The sequence below is a fragment of the Cetorhinus maximus genome, chromosome 1 (assembly GCF_964194155.1).
Source record: "Cetorhinus maximus chromosome 1, sCetMax3.hap1.1, whole genome shotgun sequence".
NCBI classification, from domain to species: domain Eukaryota; kingdom Metazoa; phylum Chordata; class Chondrichthyes; order Lamniformes; family Cetorhinidae; genus Cetorhinus; species Cetorhinus maximus.
In genome coordinates this window covers 161,991,071-162,007,538 of record NC_135879.1, presented here as the reverse complement: position 1 = coordinate 162,007,538, position 16,468 = coordinate 161,991,071, and the positions used below count along the sequence as shown (strand labels likewise).

At 41.6% G+C, this 16,468-nt stretch overlaps 1 protein-coding gene across 4 annotated transcripts in view; it reads left to right on the top strand.

Annotated features, from left to right (window-relative positions):
• The first annotated feature begins 331 nt into the window (after window positions 1-331).
• LOC144684808 (kinesin-like protein KIF2A) overlaps window positions 332-16,468 on the top strand; it is a 158,333-nt gene continuing 142,196 nt past the window's right edge. For all 4 annotated transcript variants that reach the window (XR_013577571.1, XM_078549081.1, XM_078549070.1 and 1 more), the window contains exon 1: window positions 332-534. Coding sequence is in view for 3 of the 4 variants with exons in the window: in XM_078549081.1 (XP_078405207.1) it covers window positions 474-534 (61 nt within the window). In the remaining variant the exon portion in view is untranslated. The remainder of the gene's footprint in view (window positions 535-16,468) is intronic.

The following is a 16,468-nucleotide window of genomic DNA, read 5'->3' as shown; positions in this document are numbered from 1 at the left end:
ACATAGGATGCTGCTTTGACAACTCCTGAAGCAATGCCCTGGGGTTGATGGACCTCCAACAACCACAACTATCTTCCTTTGTGCGATGGTTATGACTCCAGGGACGAGCTTCCCCCTAGATCCTACAGGATTTTTGCTTTGCTGTGTAACAGTGAGCCTGCACCTTCATTTCTTTAAATGGAGCGGGCAACTGAATTTGGGTCGAGCTGGTATTTTTATTTTGTCGGCGTAGCATTAAATCATAAGATTGAGGAGAAGGAGCCACTTTGCCTTTATATCGATGAGGTACTGGTTGAGGGGAGGTGACTGCGCATGCGCAGTAGTGCTGGCATTGCTCTTGTCTCTCGCTGCCCGGTAACTGTGGAGAGCGAATAACGAGGAAGTGTCGGTAAACTTGAAGGGGAAAAAAAAATCAACGCTAAATATATTTCTACCAACGGTTATATCGTGCGACGAATGGTAGCGGATAAAGTATGGCAGTCAATTTTGGAAAAGTCCAAATCGGGATTTATGTCGAAATCAAACGGAGCGATGGTTAGTAGTATTTTTTGACCGCCTCTTTTCAGGATCATTGTTTAGGAGACGGTTCAAAAAACATTAGGAACGGCCGCCTCTGCGCTAGAGCTGGGGTGGGTGGGGAGGGGAGAACGGCGTCTGAAAATATCCTGGTTTAGGCGGGTGGTGGACGAGCGGTGAACAAGAAACTTAGGTTGACAGATGTTTGCTGAAGGTGTAGTTGTTTGGTTGTCTCGGAGACGGTGTCGGCGATGCTGCCCGGTATTTTGGCGGCCGCTGTTTGCTGCTCCCACCATCACGCCCTGGCGGAGAGCGCGCGCTCGTCGGGGAGAAGCCGTTGGGCGCGAGCCCGCGCCGGTTTGTGTGTGCGCGCCTGCGCTGGCGGGAGAGACGGCGGGGACCAGGGAGGGGTTGGGGTTTAAAAAGCTCGCTCCTTGTGAGGTTTGATTTAAATTTATTAGTGGGAGAAATACGGACATTTAAAAAAAAAATTTGTCGTTGAACTCAGCGATGGACTGCGGATTTCTTCAGATTAAACATTTGTTAAGCGGATGGGGTGCGTGTTGGGTGCTCAGAACCCCCCCCCCCCCCCCCCCGGCGCTGCTGCAGATTGCGCGTGCGCATCGAGCCTTTTGGTTCATTATTTGGCAGGATAAGGGCCTGGTGCTGATTCTCAACTGGGCGTGAGTCTGCTGGAAAGGAATATGTGGCTTCTGTACAGGCGTTTCTGTTAGGATGACCTATTTGTCAACTCTTTTTAAATTTGCACTCCCAAATCTGTCGTCTTTATCTGAGTAGCCGAATTGTACACTGTTGAAAAATTGGGTTCACTGGTCTCCTGTTATGGTAAAGATACTGGGTTTAGAAGAAAGGGCTTGCATTGATACAAACAAAGCCTTTCAAGACATTCAAAGCAGCCAGTGAAGTACCTTGGTGTTCTGTAGGAAATTTGGCAATCAGTTTTGACAAGCAAGATCCCATGCACAGCAATAAGATCATGATGAGACAAAGACAGAAAATGCTGGAAAAACTCAGCAGGTTTGACAGCATCTGTGGAGAGGGAAAAACAAAGTTAACGTTTCGAGTCCGTATGACCCTTCTTCAGAAGTCATACGGACTTGAAACATTAACTTCGTTTTTCTCTCTCCACAGTTGCCGTTAGACCTGCTGAGTTTTCCTAGCATTTTCTGTTTTTGTTTCAGATTTCCAGCATCCGCAGTATTTTGCTTTTACCTAAGATCATGATGAGATCTGTTTCATTGTTGGTTGAGGGAAAAGTATTGGTCAAGACACTGAGAGAACCCAGTTCATTAAGCCATGTATGTCCATTCGTTTAACATCTCATCTAGAGGATAGCACCTGAGTGCGTTGCTCAGTACTGCAGTAAAGTTTTGGATTAGATTGTGTCAGATGATTGAGAGTGGGTCTTGAACCCACAACTGCAAAAATCAGAGAGGCAAAAATATTATCATCTAGGCTGATAATTGCTATGGAGTGTTCTTGCTAACAAAAGTAGTCTGACTAAGCAAATAAAATAGGTGGCAGCCTTCTGTCTCATGAGACGATGGCTTGCGCCATGGAGCCCCACTGTGGCATTCCTCTGTATTTGCTGTAGAGGAAGACAGTGGGCTGAGAAGGTGCACGATTTGCTGGCCTCTGTTTTCTCTGTGCCCTCTTCTCGACCAGCTGAGCTTTTGTTTCTGCTCACCCCTTCCAATGCCGTTCCAAACAGTCAGCCTCCAGAGATCACAGCCATCAGTAACTGTCTTCCAATTGTCAGTGTCAATGTCCGCCATCTTCATATCTTGCTTGCAGATGTCCTTGTAACAGAGGTATGGACGCCCAGGAGGTCGTGACCCAGTGGCCAGTTCATCGTACAGAAGATCTTTGGGTATATGGCTGTCATCCATCCGATGAACATGGCCGAGCCAGTGCAGACATCATCACTTTAGCAATTAATGTATGCTGATGGAATTAACATGCTTCAGTGTCTCTGAGTTGGTGACCTTGTCCTGCCAAGAGATGCCAAGGATACGTCTGAGATAGCGAAGGTGGAACCTGGTCAGCCTTTTCTCCTGCTTAGCCACTGTAGAGGAGTGCACTGAGGACACATACTTTGTAGACTAGTTGTGTGTTCTCAGTCATGGTACAGTCCACACTTACTCAGCTTGGGCATAATAGCTGCATGTTTTGCGATGCGTGTTGATTTCAACATCAAGTGATAGGTTGCTAGTGATAAGTGGCGATAGTGGAGTCTAGATATGTGAAGCCATCAACAACCTCCAGTGCACATTGTCAATGCTGATAGTTGACCATATGTCAACATCTTGGACCATGACATTTGTCTTTCTGATGCTGATGGTCAAACCAAACTGTATACAAGTGTGAGATAATCTGTCCATTTGCTGCTGAAGGTGTTCTTTGGTATGGAATGTCAGTGCAGCATCATCAATGTAGAGCAACTCTCTGAGGACTTGGCACCTTTCTCTTAGATCTCAGGCGAGCAAGGCTGAACAGCTTTCCATCAGTTCTGGTATGTAAATAGACATCCTCAGTAGATGACCTGAAGACATATGACAGCAGTGAAAAGAAGAATATGCCAAACTAGTATTGGTGCCAGAACACAACCCTCTTGAAGCCCACTGTAGATCTCAAAGGGTTCTGATGTTTCCTTGTCATAGCTGACTTGACCCATCATGTTGTCATAGAAAGAGGAGATCAGATTGAGCAGCTTCAGCAGGCAGCCAATTTTCTCCAGCAGCTTACGTAGACTGCCTAACAAAAGTCGTCTGACTGAGCAAATAGGATTGATGGCAGCCTTCCTTCTTGAGATGGTGGCTTGCGCTGTCATGGTGAACTCTGCTAAGCATCGGCTGGTGGGGCTCAGGAGCCCCATCTGCATGCCTCTGCATTTGCTGCAGAGGAAGACAGTTGGCTGGGAAGGTGCACGATTCACTGGCCTCTGTTTTCTCTGGTCGAATGCCTTGGTGAGATCGATGAAAGCAACATCGTTTGTTCACAGCATTTCTCTTGCAGCTGCCAGACTGAGAAAATCATGGCAATTGTCGATCTTCCGGTTCTGAAACCATACCAGGATTCAGGGTAAATGTGTTCAGCCAGGATCTGCAGTCTGACCAGGGCACCCCTTGTAAATACTTTTAATTACCATTTAAGTACTTTCTTCTTATAAACTTATCTCTTCATTTCCCATGCTGCCCCACAATGGGAACATCTAGGTAATCTAGGGTGGTTTTCACTGTTTTGTCTGTATTTAATGTTAGGGAAAATGTTGGGTCTATTAAGGACCCAAAGGAAATTTTCGTGTCGAGATAGAGAATATGACAAAAAGCATTAAATGAGTACTTTGTATTTGTTTTCTCAAAGAAAGTAAATGTTGTCAAGGTTACACTAAAAGAGGGGAGGGAAGTTATGGACAGTATAATAGAGAAGATGCACCAAGTAAGCTTAACATTACTGCAAGCTGGAAGTCATTTGGTACGAATAGAATGCATCCTAGGTTGCTGAGAGAAGCAAGGGTAGGAATAGCAGATACATTGGTCACAATCTTTCAATCCTCGTTGGATACTGAAGTAGGGCTAGAGGACTGGTGGCTTCTAATGTTATACCATCATTCAGGATGGGGGAAAGGGTCAAACCAGGAAACTACAGGTCAGTCAGCTTAACATCAGAGGTGTGTAAGTTGTTGGCATCCATTATCAGGGGAAAATTTTTCATTTGGCAAGGCATGGATTAATCAAGGAGAGCCAGTGTGGATTTGGTAGAGGCAAATTGTGTCTGACTAACTTGTTTGAATTTTTTGACGTATCTGAGAAGGCTTATCAAGATAGTGCACTAAATGGTACATATATGAAGAAGACATATGACAAATGCCACACAAGAGGCTTATTAAATAGAAAATGAAAGTCAATGAAATTAAGGCGAGAGTGGTGTGGATACCAAATTTGCACAATGACAGGAAGCAAAAGATCTTGGAGGATGGATGTTTTTCATATTGGGACGGGATTTGCAGGGTTGTCCCCAAGGGTTAGTTTTGGGTCTGTTATCCTTTGCTATTTTTATATATGATCTAGGCTCGGGCTTTTCTTATGTCAGGAATAGCATTATAAAATTTGCAGTTAATACCAAACTTGACAAAATAGTGGGTAATGATGAGAATAACTATAAGATAACATAGACAATATGATGAAGAGGGCAGAAGTATTGAGTTCTATGTGGAGAAGTGTGAAGTGATGCATTTTGAGAAAATGAATGTGAGGAGGCATATTCTGAAAGACATGATTCTGAAAAGTACAGAAAAGTAGAGAGACATTTGTGTCTATACACACCAATCGGCAAGGAAGCTGATAAGGTGGTTTAAAAAAAATGCAAATTATTTACTTGAGTTTATAAATAGAGGAGTAAAATTTTGGGCACTAGACCAGGAAAGATGCAGAGGCATTAGAAAGGGTATAGAGGAGATTTACTCGAATGTGACCAGGAATGACGGACTTCAGTTACAAAGAGATGTTAGAAAAGTTAGGACTGTTCTCCTTCCTTGGAACAGAGAAGGTTAAGATATGTTTTCAACATTATAGGTTTTAATAGAGTAAATTGAGGGGAAAATGTTCCCTCTGGCGAGTGAGTCAATAACTAAAGAGGTCATGGATTTGAAAATGATCTAAAGGGAAGATGCTTTCACTCAGTTATTGGGATGTGGAGTGCTTTACCTGAAAAAGTGGTGGAAGCCGATTCCTTGCTGATTTTAAAAATGAGCTGGGACAGGTAGGATGAGAGTTAAGGACAAAAAACAGGGATCTGGGTCTATGTACGACAACTCTTTCAAAGTGCCGGTACAGGCAAGATAGGCTAAATGGGCTCCTGTGTGTAAGTTTCTATGATTCTAAAACATGGCTCCCTTGAATATTGAGTGAGCTTGCCTGCTAACTTGTTAGGCAAATGCACCAAGCATTGTGATACCAGAACCTTTCAGACCTAGAAGGTTTGGGATTATCAATCCAAGACTTGCCATGGACATGGTAAACATTTTGAAGCAAGCATGGCTTAGCTAATTAAACATTTAACAAGTGCAGCTTTTATTTTTGTTGAATAGTTAGCTGATTGTTGGCTGGAATGGCTCTGAGATTGTTTTAGTAAGCGTCATCTGTAAATTAAACCAGCATGCATAATCCTGATCACTTTTTCCAGAGCATCAAGGGTAATATTGTGAATGTGGTTGGGTAGAGAATTAACTAAAGCCTAACCATGCTCTGTTTTACAAATCTGGTGAAAACTTGAATTTCTATCGGTCATGTTTCTGCTTGAAAAATCAAATTTTCTGTTAAGAAAAATCAAATGTTTAATGCAGATCAGTGGGAAGAAAACATTATATACCATGAGCCTTTAGTAACTTCTCAAGAATTGTAATGTGGTTTTATAAGATCACTATTTGACATAGAGTAAGTCTTTGTACATCAAACTATTCATTTTAAAATAATGCATTTAAAAATTTGCTCTATAGCACATAATAGGAGTTAAATGAAGCTGTTGATTTTAGTTGCACAGCTTTATTGCCTCAGCCAGTAAAGCTCAAAAGTTATAACTTTTTTTCTTTCTTTATTTTTACATGTCAGCTGTGGCTCAGTTGGTAGTACTCTTGTCTCTAAGTCAGAAGGTTGAGCTCAAGTCTCACTCCAGGACTTGAGCACAAAAATGTAGTCTAACACTCTGGTGCTGCACTGCCAGAGGTGCAGTCTTTCAGATGAGACCTTAAACCCTGGGCCTGTCTGCCTTCTCAGGTTGGATGCGAAAGATCCTGTGGGCCTATTTGGAAGAAGAACAAGGAAATTATCCTCAGTGGACCAACTAATAAAAATTGAGGAATAAATATTCCTCTATCGAGATCACAAAAACAAGTTGTTTGGTCATGATCACATTGTTTCTGGGAGCTTGCTGTAAACATACAAATTAGGAGCAGGAGTAGACCATTTAGCCCCTCAAGCCTCCTCTCCCATTTGATAAGATCATAGCTGATCTGATTGTGGCCTCTACTTTCCTATCTACCCCAAATTGGCTGCTGTGTTTCCTACATTACAACCCAGACACTTAAAGTATCTTATTGGCTGTAAAATGCTTTGGGATGTCCTGAATTCATGAAAGACGCTACATCAGTGCAAGTCTTTGTTTAGTCATTCTTTTTGAAAATGTTAGTGTTGATTATGTGGAGGGTTTGTACTAAGGTCGAACTTACATTCAGGAGACTTCGAAACAAGACTGGAAAAGTTTTAATAGAATAAATTTCCAAATTGAAACCTTTGTTTTACCCCAAGAAGAAAAGGATTTTTATAGCACCTATCGTGATCTCTGGGCACCCCAAAGTGCTTTTACAGCCAATGAAGCACCTTTGAAGCAAAGGCACTGTGCAGTCTAAGTTAAACGATAGCACACAGCAAGGTCCTATAAATGGCAATGTGATAATGATCAGTTGTTGGTTGCAGGATGCGTATTGAGCAGGCCAACAAGGATAACTCCACTGCTCTTTGAAATAATGCCTTGGGATCTTTCCATCCACGTGAGAGGGCAGAGGGGGCTGTGACTTAATTTCTCAACCAAAATATTGCAATTCTGAACTGCACTGGAGCGATGGCCTAGATTTCTGCCCTCCAGTCTCTGGACTAAACTCTCAAACTTCTGACTCAACTAACTTGGAATGCAACCACTGAGTCAGGGCTAAAATCTAATTTTCAAATTAAAAGCAGAAAATGCTGGAAACACTTAGCAGCTCAGGCAGCATCTGTGGAGAGAAAAACAGCTTCACATTGATAACCTTTCATCAGAACTGGGAAAAGTTAGAGGGGTGGGTGGGACAAGGATGTCTACGACAGGGTGGAAGACAGGAGAGAGAAAATGACACAAGATTTGGTCTTTTTCTTTCCCTGTTCTTTAGGAAACAAGGCAGCCACTGCATAGAGTGAAACAGCTTGCTTGATCTGTTGTTCAAATTTTGTAGATACTTTGCCTTTCCAGGGTGGGTACTTTGAGGTTGACTGGGCGCTTTTTGGGTCCAAAACTGGCGGCCTTTGGCTCATTTGCGTGTTTGCGCAACACACAACAAGCAACGATCTGGTCAGGATAGTCATTGCCCTGCACAATAGCTTTGATGCATTCTATTTCTGTAATGCAAATAGTATTTTCTTAATAGGATGCTGCCTTCAATTCAAAAAGACATTCTGCTAACCACACAATTGAGCAACATCGTGTATAAATCTCAGTGCCAGTGTGATGCCAGGTACTTAGGCTATATGTCCCAATGATTAGCTGATCGAATCAAACATGTTCCTCTGGCTGTTCGCATTAGGCAAAGTACAGACTGTACTCAACCAGGCCACAATTGCAAAAAAAACCAAAATGTCTACTGTTACATTCAGTAATCCGACAGCAGTTGCTGAACAATCCTGAGTGTGCTATTGGCAGCACTAGCAAACATTTTAAGGTAATCAGTTGAGTTCATAACATGGCTCATTTAAGCTCGCTAGAAGCAACATACATTCATACACAGGTCGCTTTCTTTGCAATCAAAAGGAGTATGTTCAAGCGTTTTGCTTTTTTGAGTTATCCTGAAGCATGGGGAGCCTATATTTCCTTGTTACTTTCTTCAGCCAATCAGAGTTGACTTTTAAAAAAAAATTCTCCCACAGGATGTTGGCGTCGCAGGCTAGGCGGTCCCTAGTTGCCCTGAGAAAGTGGTGATGTGCTGCCGCCTTGAACTGCTGCAGGCCATGTGGTGCAGGTACATCCACAGAGCTGTTAAGAAGGGAGTTCCAGGATTCTGACCTGGTGATAGTGAAAGAGTGGCAATATAGTTCCGATTCAGGATGGTGTTTGGCTTGGAGGGGAACTTTCAAATGGAGGTGTTCCCATGCATCTGCTGTCCTTGTCCTTCTAGGTAGTATAGGTTGTGGGTTTGGAAGGTGTTGTCTTAAAAAACCTTGGTGAATTTGTTGCAATGCATCTTGTAGATGGTATATACTGCTGCTACTGTGCATTGGCGGTGGAGGGAGGGAGTGAGTGAATGGGGTGCCAATCAAGCGGGCTGCTTTGCCCTGGATGGTGAGTTCTTGAGTGTTGTTGAAGCTGCACCCATTTGGGCATGGAGAGTATTCCATTACACTCCTGACTTGTGCCTTGTAGATGGTGGACAGGCTTTTGGGGAGTCAGAAGGTCATTTTTACTCGCCACAGAATTCCTAGCCTCTGACCTGCTCTTGTAGCCACAGTATTTATATGGTAGTCTAGTTCAGTTTTCTGGTCAGTGATAAACCCCCAGGATGTTGATAGGGGATACAACAATGATAAAACCATTTAAATGTCATGGGGAAATGGTGAGATCTCTCTTTGTTGGAAATGTCATTGCCTGCACTTGTGCGACATGAATGTAACTTGCCACTTAGTACTCCAAGCCTGGATATTGTCCAGGTTTTGCTGCATATGGACACAGACTGCTTCAGTATCTGAGGAGTCACGAGTGGTGCTGAACATTGTGCAATCATCAGTGAACATCCCCACTTCTAACCTTATGATGGAGGGTAGGTCATTGATGAAGCAACTGACGATGGGCCTGGAACGCTACCTTAAGAAATTCCTTGGAAGTGTCCTGGAACTGAGATGACTGACCTTCACCTACAGCAACCATCTTCCTTTGTGCTACATATGACTCTAACCGATGGAGACCTTTCCTTCTGATTCCCACTGACTTCAGTTTTGCTAGGGCTCCTTGATGCCACACTTGGTCAAATGCTGTCTTGATGTGAAGAGAAACCATCTCACCTTGCCTCTTGAGTTCTTTTGCCCATGTTTGGATCAAGGCTGTAATGAGGTCAGGAGCCGGGTGGCCCTAGCAGAACCCAAACTGAATGTCCACCTTCCATAACTTTGCTCATGATCAAGAGTAGACTGAGGGGGCAGTAATTGACTGGGTTGGATTTGTCCTGCTTTTGTGGACAGGACATACCTGGGCAATTTTCTACATTGCAGAGTTGTACCAGAACAGCTTAACTAGGGATGTGGCCAGTTCTGGAGCACAAGTCTTCAGTACTACTGCTAGAACCTTCCCTATTATCTATTGAACTTTTATACTAGCTTTTTGGGATTCATGCACAAGGACCCCCAAGTCCCTCTGTGCTGAAGCTTTCTGCAGTCTTTCTCCATTTAAATAATATTCAACTCTTCTTTTCTACCTGCCAAAGTGCATAACCTCACATTTTCCCACATTATATTCCATCTGCTAAGCTTTTATCCTGGCTATATCTCTCTGTAGACTCTTCGTGTTACCCTCACCACTTGCCTTCCCACTGCAAACTTGGTGATAGTACATTCATTTCCCTCATCAAAGTCATAAAAATATATTGTAAATAATTGTGGCCCCAGCACTGACCCCTGTGGCAGTCCTCTAGTTACAGGCTGCCATCCTGAAAATGCCCCCCTTATCCCAACTCTTTGTCTTCTATTAGTTAGCCAATCCTTAATCCATGCTAATATACTATCCCAACACCATGGGCTCTTATCTTATTAAGTAACCTTACATGCAGTCCCTTATTGAATGCCTTTTGGAAATCCAAATATATTACATCTGCTGGTTCCCCTTTATCTACCCTGCTTGATACCTCCTCAAAGAATTCTAGTAAATTTGTCAGACATGATTTCCCCTTCATGAAGCCATGCTGACACTGCTTGATTATATAATGCATTTCTAAATGCTCTGCTATTACATCCTTTATAATAATAGACTCTACATTTTCCCAATGATGGATGTTAAGCTAACTGGCCTATAGTTACCTGTTTTTTTTTTGTCTTCCACCCCCCACAACCCCCCTTTTTGAATAAGGGTGTTACATTGGCAGTTTTCCAATCTTCTGGGACTTATCCAGAATCTAAAGAATTCTTGGACGATTACTACCAGTGCATCCACTATCTCTGCAGCTTCTTCTTTTGATATCCTAGGATGCAACCCATCCGGTCCAGCGGGAAAAAACAGATAACTATAGGCCAGACTTAACAGTCTTTAGACCCATTAGTTTCCCTAGTACTTTTCTTCCCCCATTTTTGCCCCTCGATTATTTAGTATTTTTGGAATGCTATTAGTGTCTTCTACCGTGAAGACTGATGCAAAGTATTTGTTCAACTCCTCTGCCATTTCCTGGTTCCCCGTTATTATTTCCCCAGCCTCATTCTCTAAGGGGCCTTTATTGACTTTGGCCACACTCTCTCCATGCGGTTTTAAATGAATTCTCCACACTCTCCTCCGCATGATTTTTGAGCACATCTGTTGGGTCCGTCCTGCTGCTGGGACACAACACCAGGGATGGTGATTATGGTGTCTGAGACATTGTAAGATATGATTCGGTGAGTATGACTGTTGGGCTTGACTAGTCTATGGGACAGTGCCTTCAATTTTGGCAGAAGCCCCTAGATGTTAGTAAGGAGGTCTTTGCTGGGTCGACAGGGTTGAATGTACCATTGACTTAGGCACTGGAAATGACAATGCCATGGTCTGCCTGGTTTCATTCCTTGACTCTGTGTCGGTTTGCTTGCTAGGCCGTTTCAGAGAGCATTTAAGAGTCAACCACATTGCTGTGGGTCTGGAATCGTGTAGGCCAGACCAGGTAAGGGCGGCAGATTTTCTTCCCTAAAAGACATTAGTGAACCAGATGGGTTTTTGCAACAATCAACAATGGTTTCACGGTCGCTGAGACTAGCTTTTAATTCCAGTTTAATTAAAATTAAATTCCACCAGCTCCCGTGATGGGATTTAAACCTGCGTCCCCAGAGTATTAGCCCGGGCCTCTGGAACACTAGTCCAGTGACATTACCCCTATGCCACCACCTACCCAAACTTGCCATCCAATTAGCACCCCTTTTCTCATGTGGTATAATTTTTTGTGATTTATTTGCAATTTGGCCTCCTTGTATTTGTCCTGATGAATGCAAGACAGGAGGCTTCGGCAACATGTTTCTCTTTTCAGCAATATTCAAGTTCTGTTCTACAAAGCAACTATTAAGGAGGTGTTAACAAGGCACTTAAAATGTAAACATATGATTAGGCAGAGCCAGTGTGATTTTATGAAAGGAAATGAGTGTTTGACAAACTTTTTTTTGAAGGGCAGGGTAGATAAAGGCGAGCCAGTGGATGTATATTTGGATTTGAAGAAGACATTTTACAAGCTGCCATGTAAAAGGTTACTGAAGAACAGGAATAGAGTTCATGAATTTAGGAGTAATATATTTGCATAGATAGAGGATTGGTTAACAAACATTAAGAGAGCAGGGATAGAGTATTTTCAAGTTAGCAGGCTTTAGCCATTGGGGGGTGGCGGGGGGTGGGGGGGGGGGCGTGGGGTGCTGCCAGGATTAGTGATTGACCCTAAGCTATGTACACTCTATACTAATGGCTTGGGTGAGGGGGCCAAGAGTGATGGATCCAATTTTGCTGACAAGATAAAGTTAAATGGAACAGTAAGCTGTGAGGAGGACATAAGGAGTCTGCAAAGCAATATAAACAGGTCACATGATTGGGAAATAAGATGGCAGATGGAGTATAATGTGGGGAACATTGAGGTTACACACTTGTTAAGTGGAATAGAAAATCAGATTTTTAAAAAATGGTGAGAAACTTTTAAATGTTAATGTTCAAAGCGATTTGGTTATCCTTGTACAGGAAATACAAAGGCAGATACAGCAAGCATTTAGAAAGGCAAAGGAAATTTTGGCCTTTATTGCAAGGGGGTTGGAGTACAAGAGTAAGAAGCCTTGCTATAATTGTACAGAGCTTTGCTGAGACCGCACCTGGAGTACAGTACATTGTTTTTATCTCTTTATCTAAGGAAAGCTATACTTACTTTGAAAGTGGTGCAGCAAAGGTTCACTTGATTTTTTCCTGGGTCGAGACGATTGTCCTATAAGGAGAGATTGAGTAGCATGAGTGTATAATGTCTGGAATGTAAAAGAATGAGAGGTGATCTCATTGAAACATATAAAACTCTTTAGAGGGCTTGATAGGATAGATGTTGAGTGGTTATTTTCCCCTGGCTGGGGAGTCTAGAACTAGGAGACATAGTCTCAGGATATAGGACCAATCATTTAAGACTGAAAGGAATCATTTCTTCACTCGAGGGTTGTAAATCTTTGGAGGGCAGGAATAAGCCATGAGCTTATTGAATGGCAGAGCTTGCTTGAGGGGTGCATGACCTACTTCTCCATCTTTCTAATAGAAAAGGGGGATACACAGAAGGTCAGAATTAGTTTATAAAAGTTGTTATAATTATGGGGTTTGTAAGATTATGATGTTTTGGGATCATCTTTAATTTAAGGTAAAACAAAGAGGGTCAGGTGACCTGTGCTGAAGTCTGCCTGACAACATGCATGGCTGTTAAAGATTTAAGGCCTAGATTGTTTTATTGGGAAGATGGAAGGTGTTCACACTAGGGGATAATGACAGCAGCATCTGTGTTTACAGTGGTCAGACTGCTAATCTCCAAAGTTCTTGGAAGGTGTTGAAAATATCAGGTTGTAGACAGTTGTTCTTTAGACTATCCATTTGATTCCATTATAGAATGGAGTTGGGATCTAAAGAATGGGTCATTTCTACCTGGATACAAGGCCTATGTGATTCACATTGCCAAGGTAATGGGCTTTGAGAGGGGTTGGATGCAGAGGAAACCATTGTGATATCAGGTTATAAGCTTCCCTAAAATATCACAGGTTAGTCTGCCAGGGTCCTGGAGAATGAGAGAGACTGGAGGCTGAAAGTCTCTATGGTTCACCATGCAGGAATGGGTGGGAGCTCACACTTGGATTGGAAAGACCAAATTTGTAAGAAGTTAAAACAGCTGGAAGACTCACTTCGCGTGCACTAGAGGTAGAATCTTCAGATGAAAAACCCTCATTATAAAAAACAGCTCTGAGCTTAAAAGTTACCAGGCTGAGAAAGGAAAAGAGCAGAAGTAAGCCATCGGAAGCCAAGAATCACTTTGTACTAGTTCTGGGAGAATTGAATATCTGAAGGACAGTGGAAATTGTATCTGTGAAGTGTTTTTTCAATTTGCGCTAGAAGTAAAAAAGGAAAGCTCTGTTCTGTGGTTTAAAGTATAAGCTGCCCACAAAGATAGTGTCTAGTTAATAGTGCCTTTAGCGTTTTGTTGCAATAATAGTCTTAAAATGTGAAATCTTGTTCTGTTATCCGTTCAACTACTAAGTTCTAATAACTTTAAAAAGGGAAATCGGTCTCAATGGAGATCGTTTTTTAAAAAATAGGACATAGGTTGGAATATGCAAAGATGGGATGAGAAAAAACCCATAGAGGGTTTTGAAGATCCGAGTTTTTAATATATGTTAAGATGCCAATGGAAGTGGTTGAGGACAGGTGATGGGGTCATGGAGCTCTGTGAGGGACATGATACAGTCAGTAGAATTTGGATGAGTCAGGTTTACGTTTGATGGAGGCTGGTAACCAGGACGTTGGAGAAGTTTGACTTTTGAGTTAATAAAAATGTGAATGGGAGTTTCGGCAGTGAAGGCAGGCATTGTTTCAGAGATGGAGGTAAGAAGTCTCGACACCTTTGATAAAGCCAATAAGGTGACACCAGTGTTTTTTGATTGCCTTCAGTAAAAGATGAATTCTACCAGTGCCCTTCTTGAGAGGAAGGTACCAATTGACCTAACAAACTAAATTTTAATTGTGACAATATTGATGGATAATGGTTTGAATTAGATTTGAAGCTCTGATCAGGGTTAAATATGGAATTTTACAACATAAGAGAAAACAGAAAGAAAATGCTGAAAATGTTGCAAAAACTGACATGATGAATGTCATTAACCTGAAATGTTAACTCTGTTTCTCTCCACAAATGCTGCCTTAACTGAGAATTTCTAGCATTTTCTGTTTTTATTTCCCATTTCCAGCATTCACAGTATTTTCTCTTTTGTACAAGAGAAATCTGACCCATTCAGCTGCACTTTCCCCATATTCTTTCAAATGTTTTTTTTCAAGTATTTATCCATATTCCTTAGACATAATTTTGTCACGGATGAGCCAGGCATTCCCTAATTGAACACCGAGGAAAAACTAAATACATAATTTTTGGCGAAGTCAAAATAAGATGTCGTCAACTACTTGCTTAGGCTGCATTCTACAGTACACAGTCTCTGTTGGGCCACAAAAGGGATAGAGTGTCCAGTTTTGAAGGATTATGGGGAGGCAAGATTGGTTAGATTGGTGGATTTTCATAATAGCCTAGTGCTAATCTCCTGCTTTTCGCCTTAGGAAGTTAACCCTTTTAAAAATTGGCAGGTTTTGCATGAAGCTAGGAATACATAAGTTTTCACTGATACTTGGGAATTTGTAATATCGTAACTGTTACATTTTCAAAGATAATTTGGAAAAAGCGATAGTTTCTTTGTTTGTAATATCTGAACACAGAATTCCCATTTGACATACAATGGTAAATACTCTTAAACACGGTTGTAGCAAATTCTTTAAAGTGTGAGCTCCTTTTATTTGTAATTTAATCTATATAATGTCCAATTATACCCACAATCAAATATTTTGCACTTCAAAATGATTACAAAGATAAAAGGCAATTCAGTGCTCATCCTATCCTGTAAATTAGACAATGCAACCTTATGCACTTTATCACTGGTATTGGCGACTCCTGGAGGAGGCAAAAATAGATGCTTGGAATCTTTGGCAAATTTTAGCTAAACTCTGATTCTTTTCTTCAATTCTATTAAAGAATCGAACAAGCTGCAAGAGACTGGTTACACATCACGATGTTCTTAAGTGGCCGTAATTTCCCACGAATGCCTTAAAACCCTTAGATACCCAAGACTTTACAAAAGTAGGGATTATTGACTTCCTTGGCAGTCTGTTATAGCTTGACTATGTATTCACTCTTTCTTGTTTAAGGATGAATATGTGTCCTCTTGGCCGAAAGCACATGTTAACATTAACGTAATCCAAGAGATGTTCAATCTATTCCCTTTCAGATCTTTACCTGAATGAGATCATCTCTTATGTTTTCTATACTTTGTTTTAATATCTTCAAAAATTAGCTGGAGCAAGGAGTTGCATACACTGTGGCTAAATTTGCAGATTATGCAAAGTTCAACATGATAACCTACAGGAGGACTTAAATGTACTTGGGAATTGAGCAAGACAAGTGGCAAGTGAAATTCAATGGAAAGAAACGCTAAGTACTTCATGGGGGATGGGGGGGAAATAAAAGGATGTAAAGATTGGATTGTGATGAATGATTAAGTAAATGGGTATATTCTCATTGGAAAAGAGGGGTTGAGAGGTGATAATTTCAGTTTTGGTGATTCTAAAGGGACTAGATAATATAGTCACCCTCCCAGGGGATACATCTGTTGATCCATTTAAATGCAAATTGGATAGATTTCTTCCAGAAATAATATTTTGGGGTGCAGTATTTGCAAAGTCTGAGATCTATTTTTAAAAAATCTTTTTACCTGGGTCTCTTAGTATGGTAGAATTCCTAGTAACTGTTAGTCCACTTCTGGGCGCGGGTCCCATTTATCAACAATGTTGCCCAGCAGTGCATAATACTCAAGGTGGTGGCATAGTATAAGCAAGGGGAGTAAACAAATATAGGAAGAGAGCAGCATGTGGAATAGAATTATTCCTCGTGTAGATGTGGATGATAAAAACCATCTTGAACAGTTTATTGTGATTTCTATATAATTTGTGAATTTCATTTGCCAGCTCCTTTTAATAAGGACTTTTTAAAGACATCAAAGGCCTTGCGCTCTTTGTGTCCTTGGTCCTTCACCTTTTAGGTGGGCATTTTTCTTTGGATAATTACCAATTTCTTGACCTTTAAATTTGAATCCTGTATGCTGTGATAGCTGTCAGCTTTATTGTGATTCAGTGAGATTCCATACTA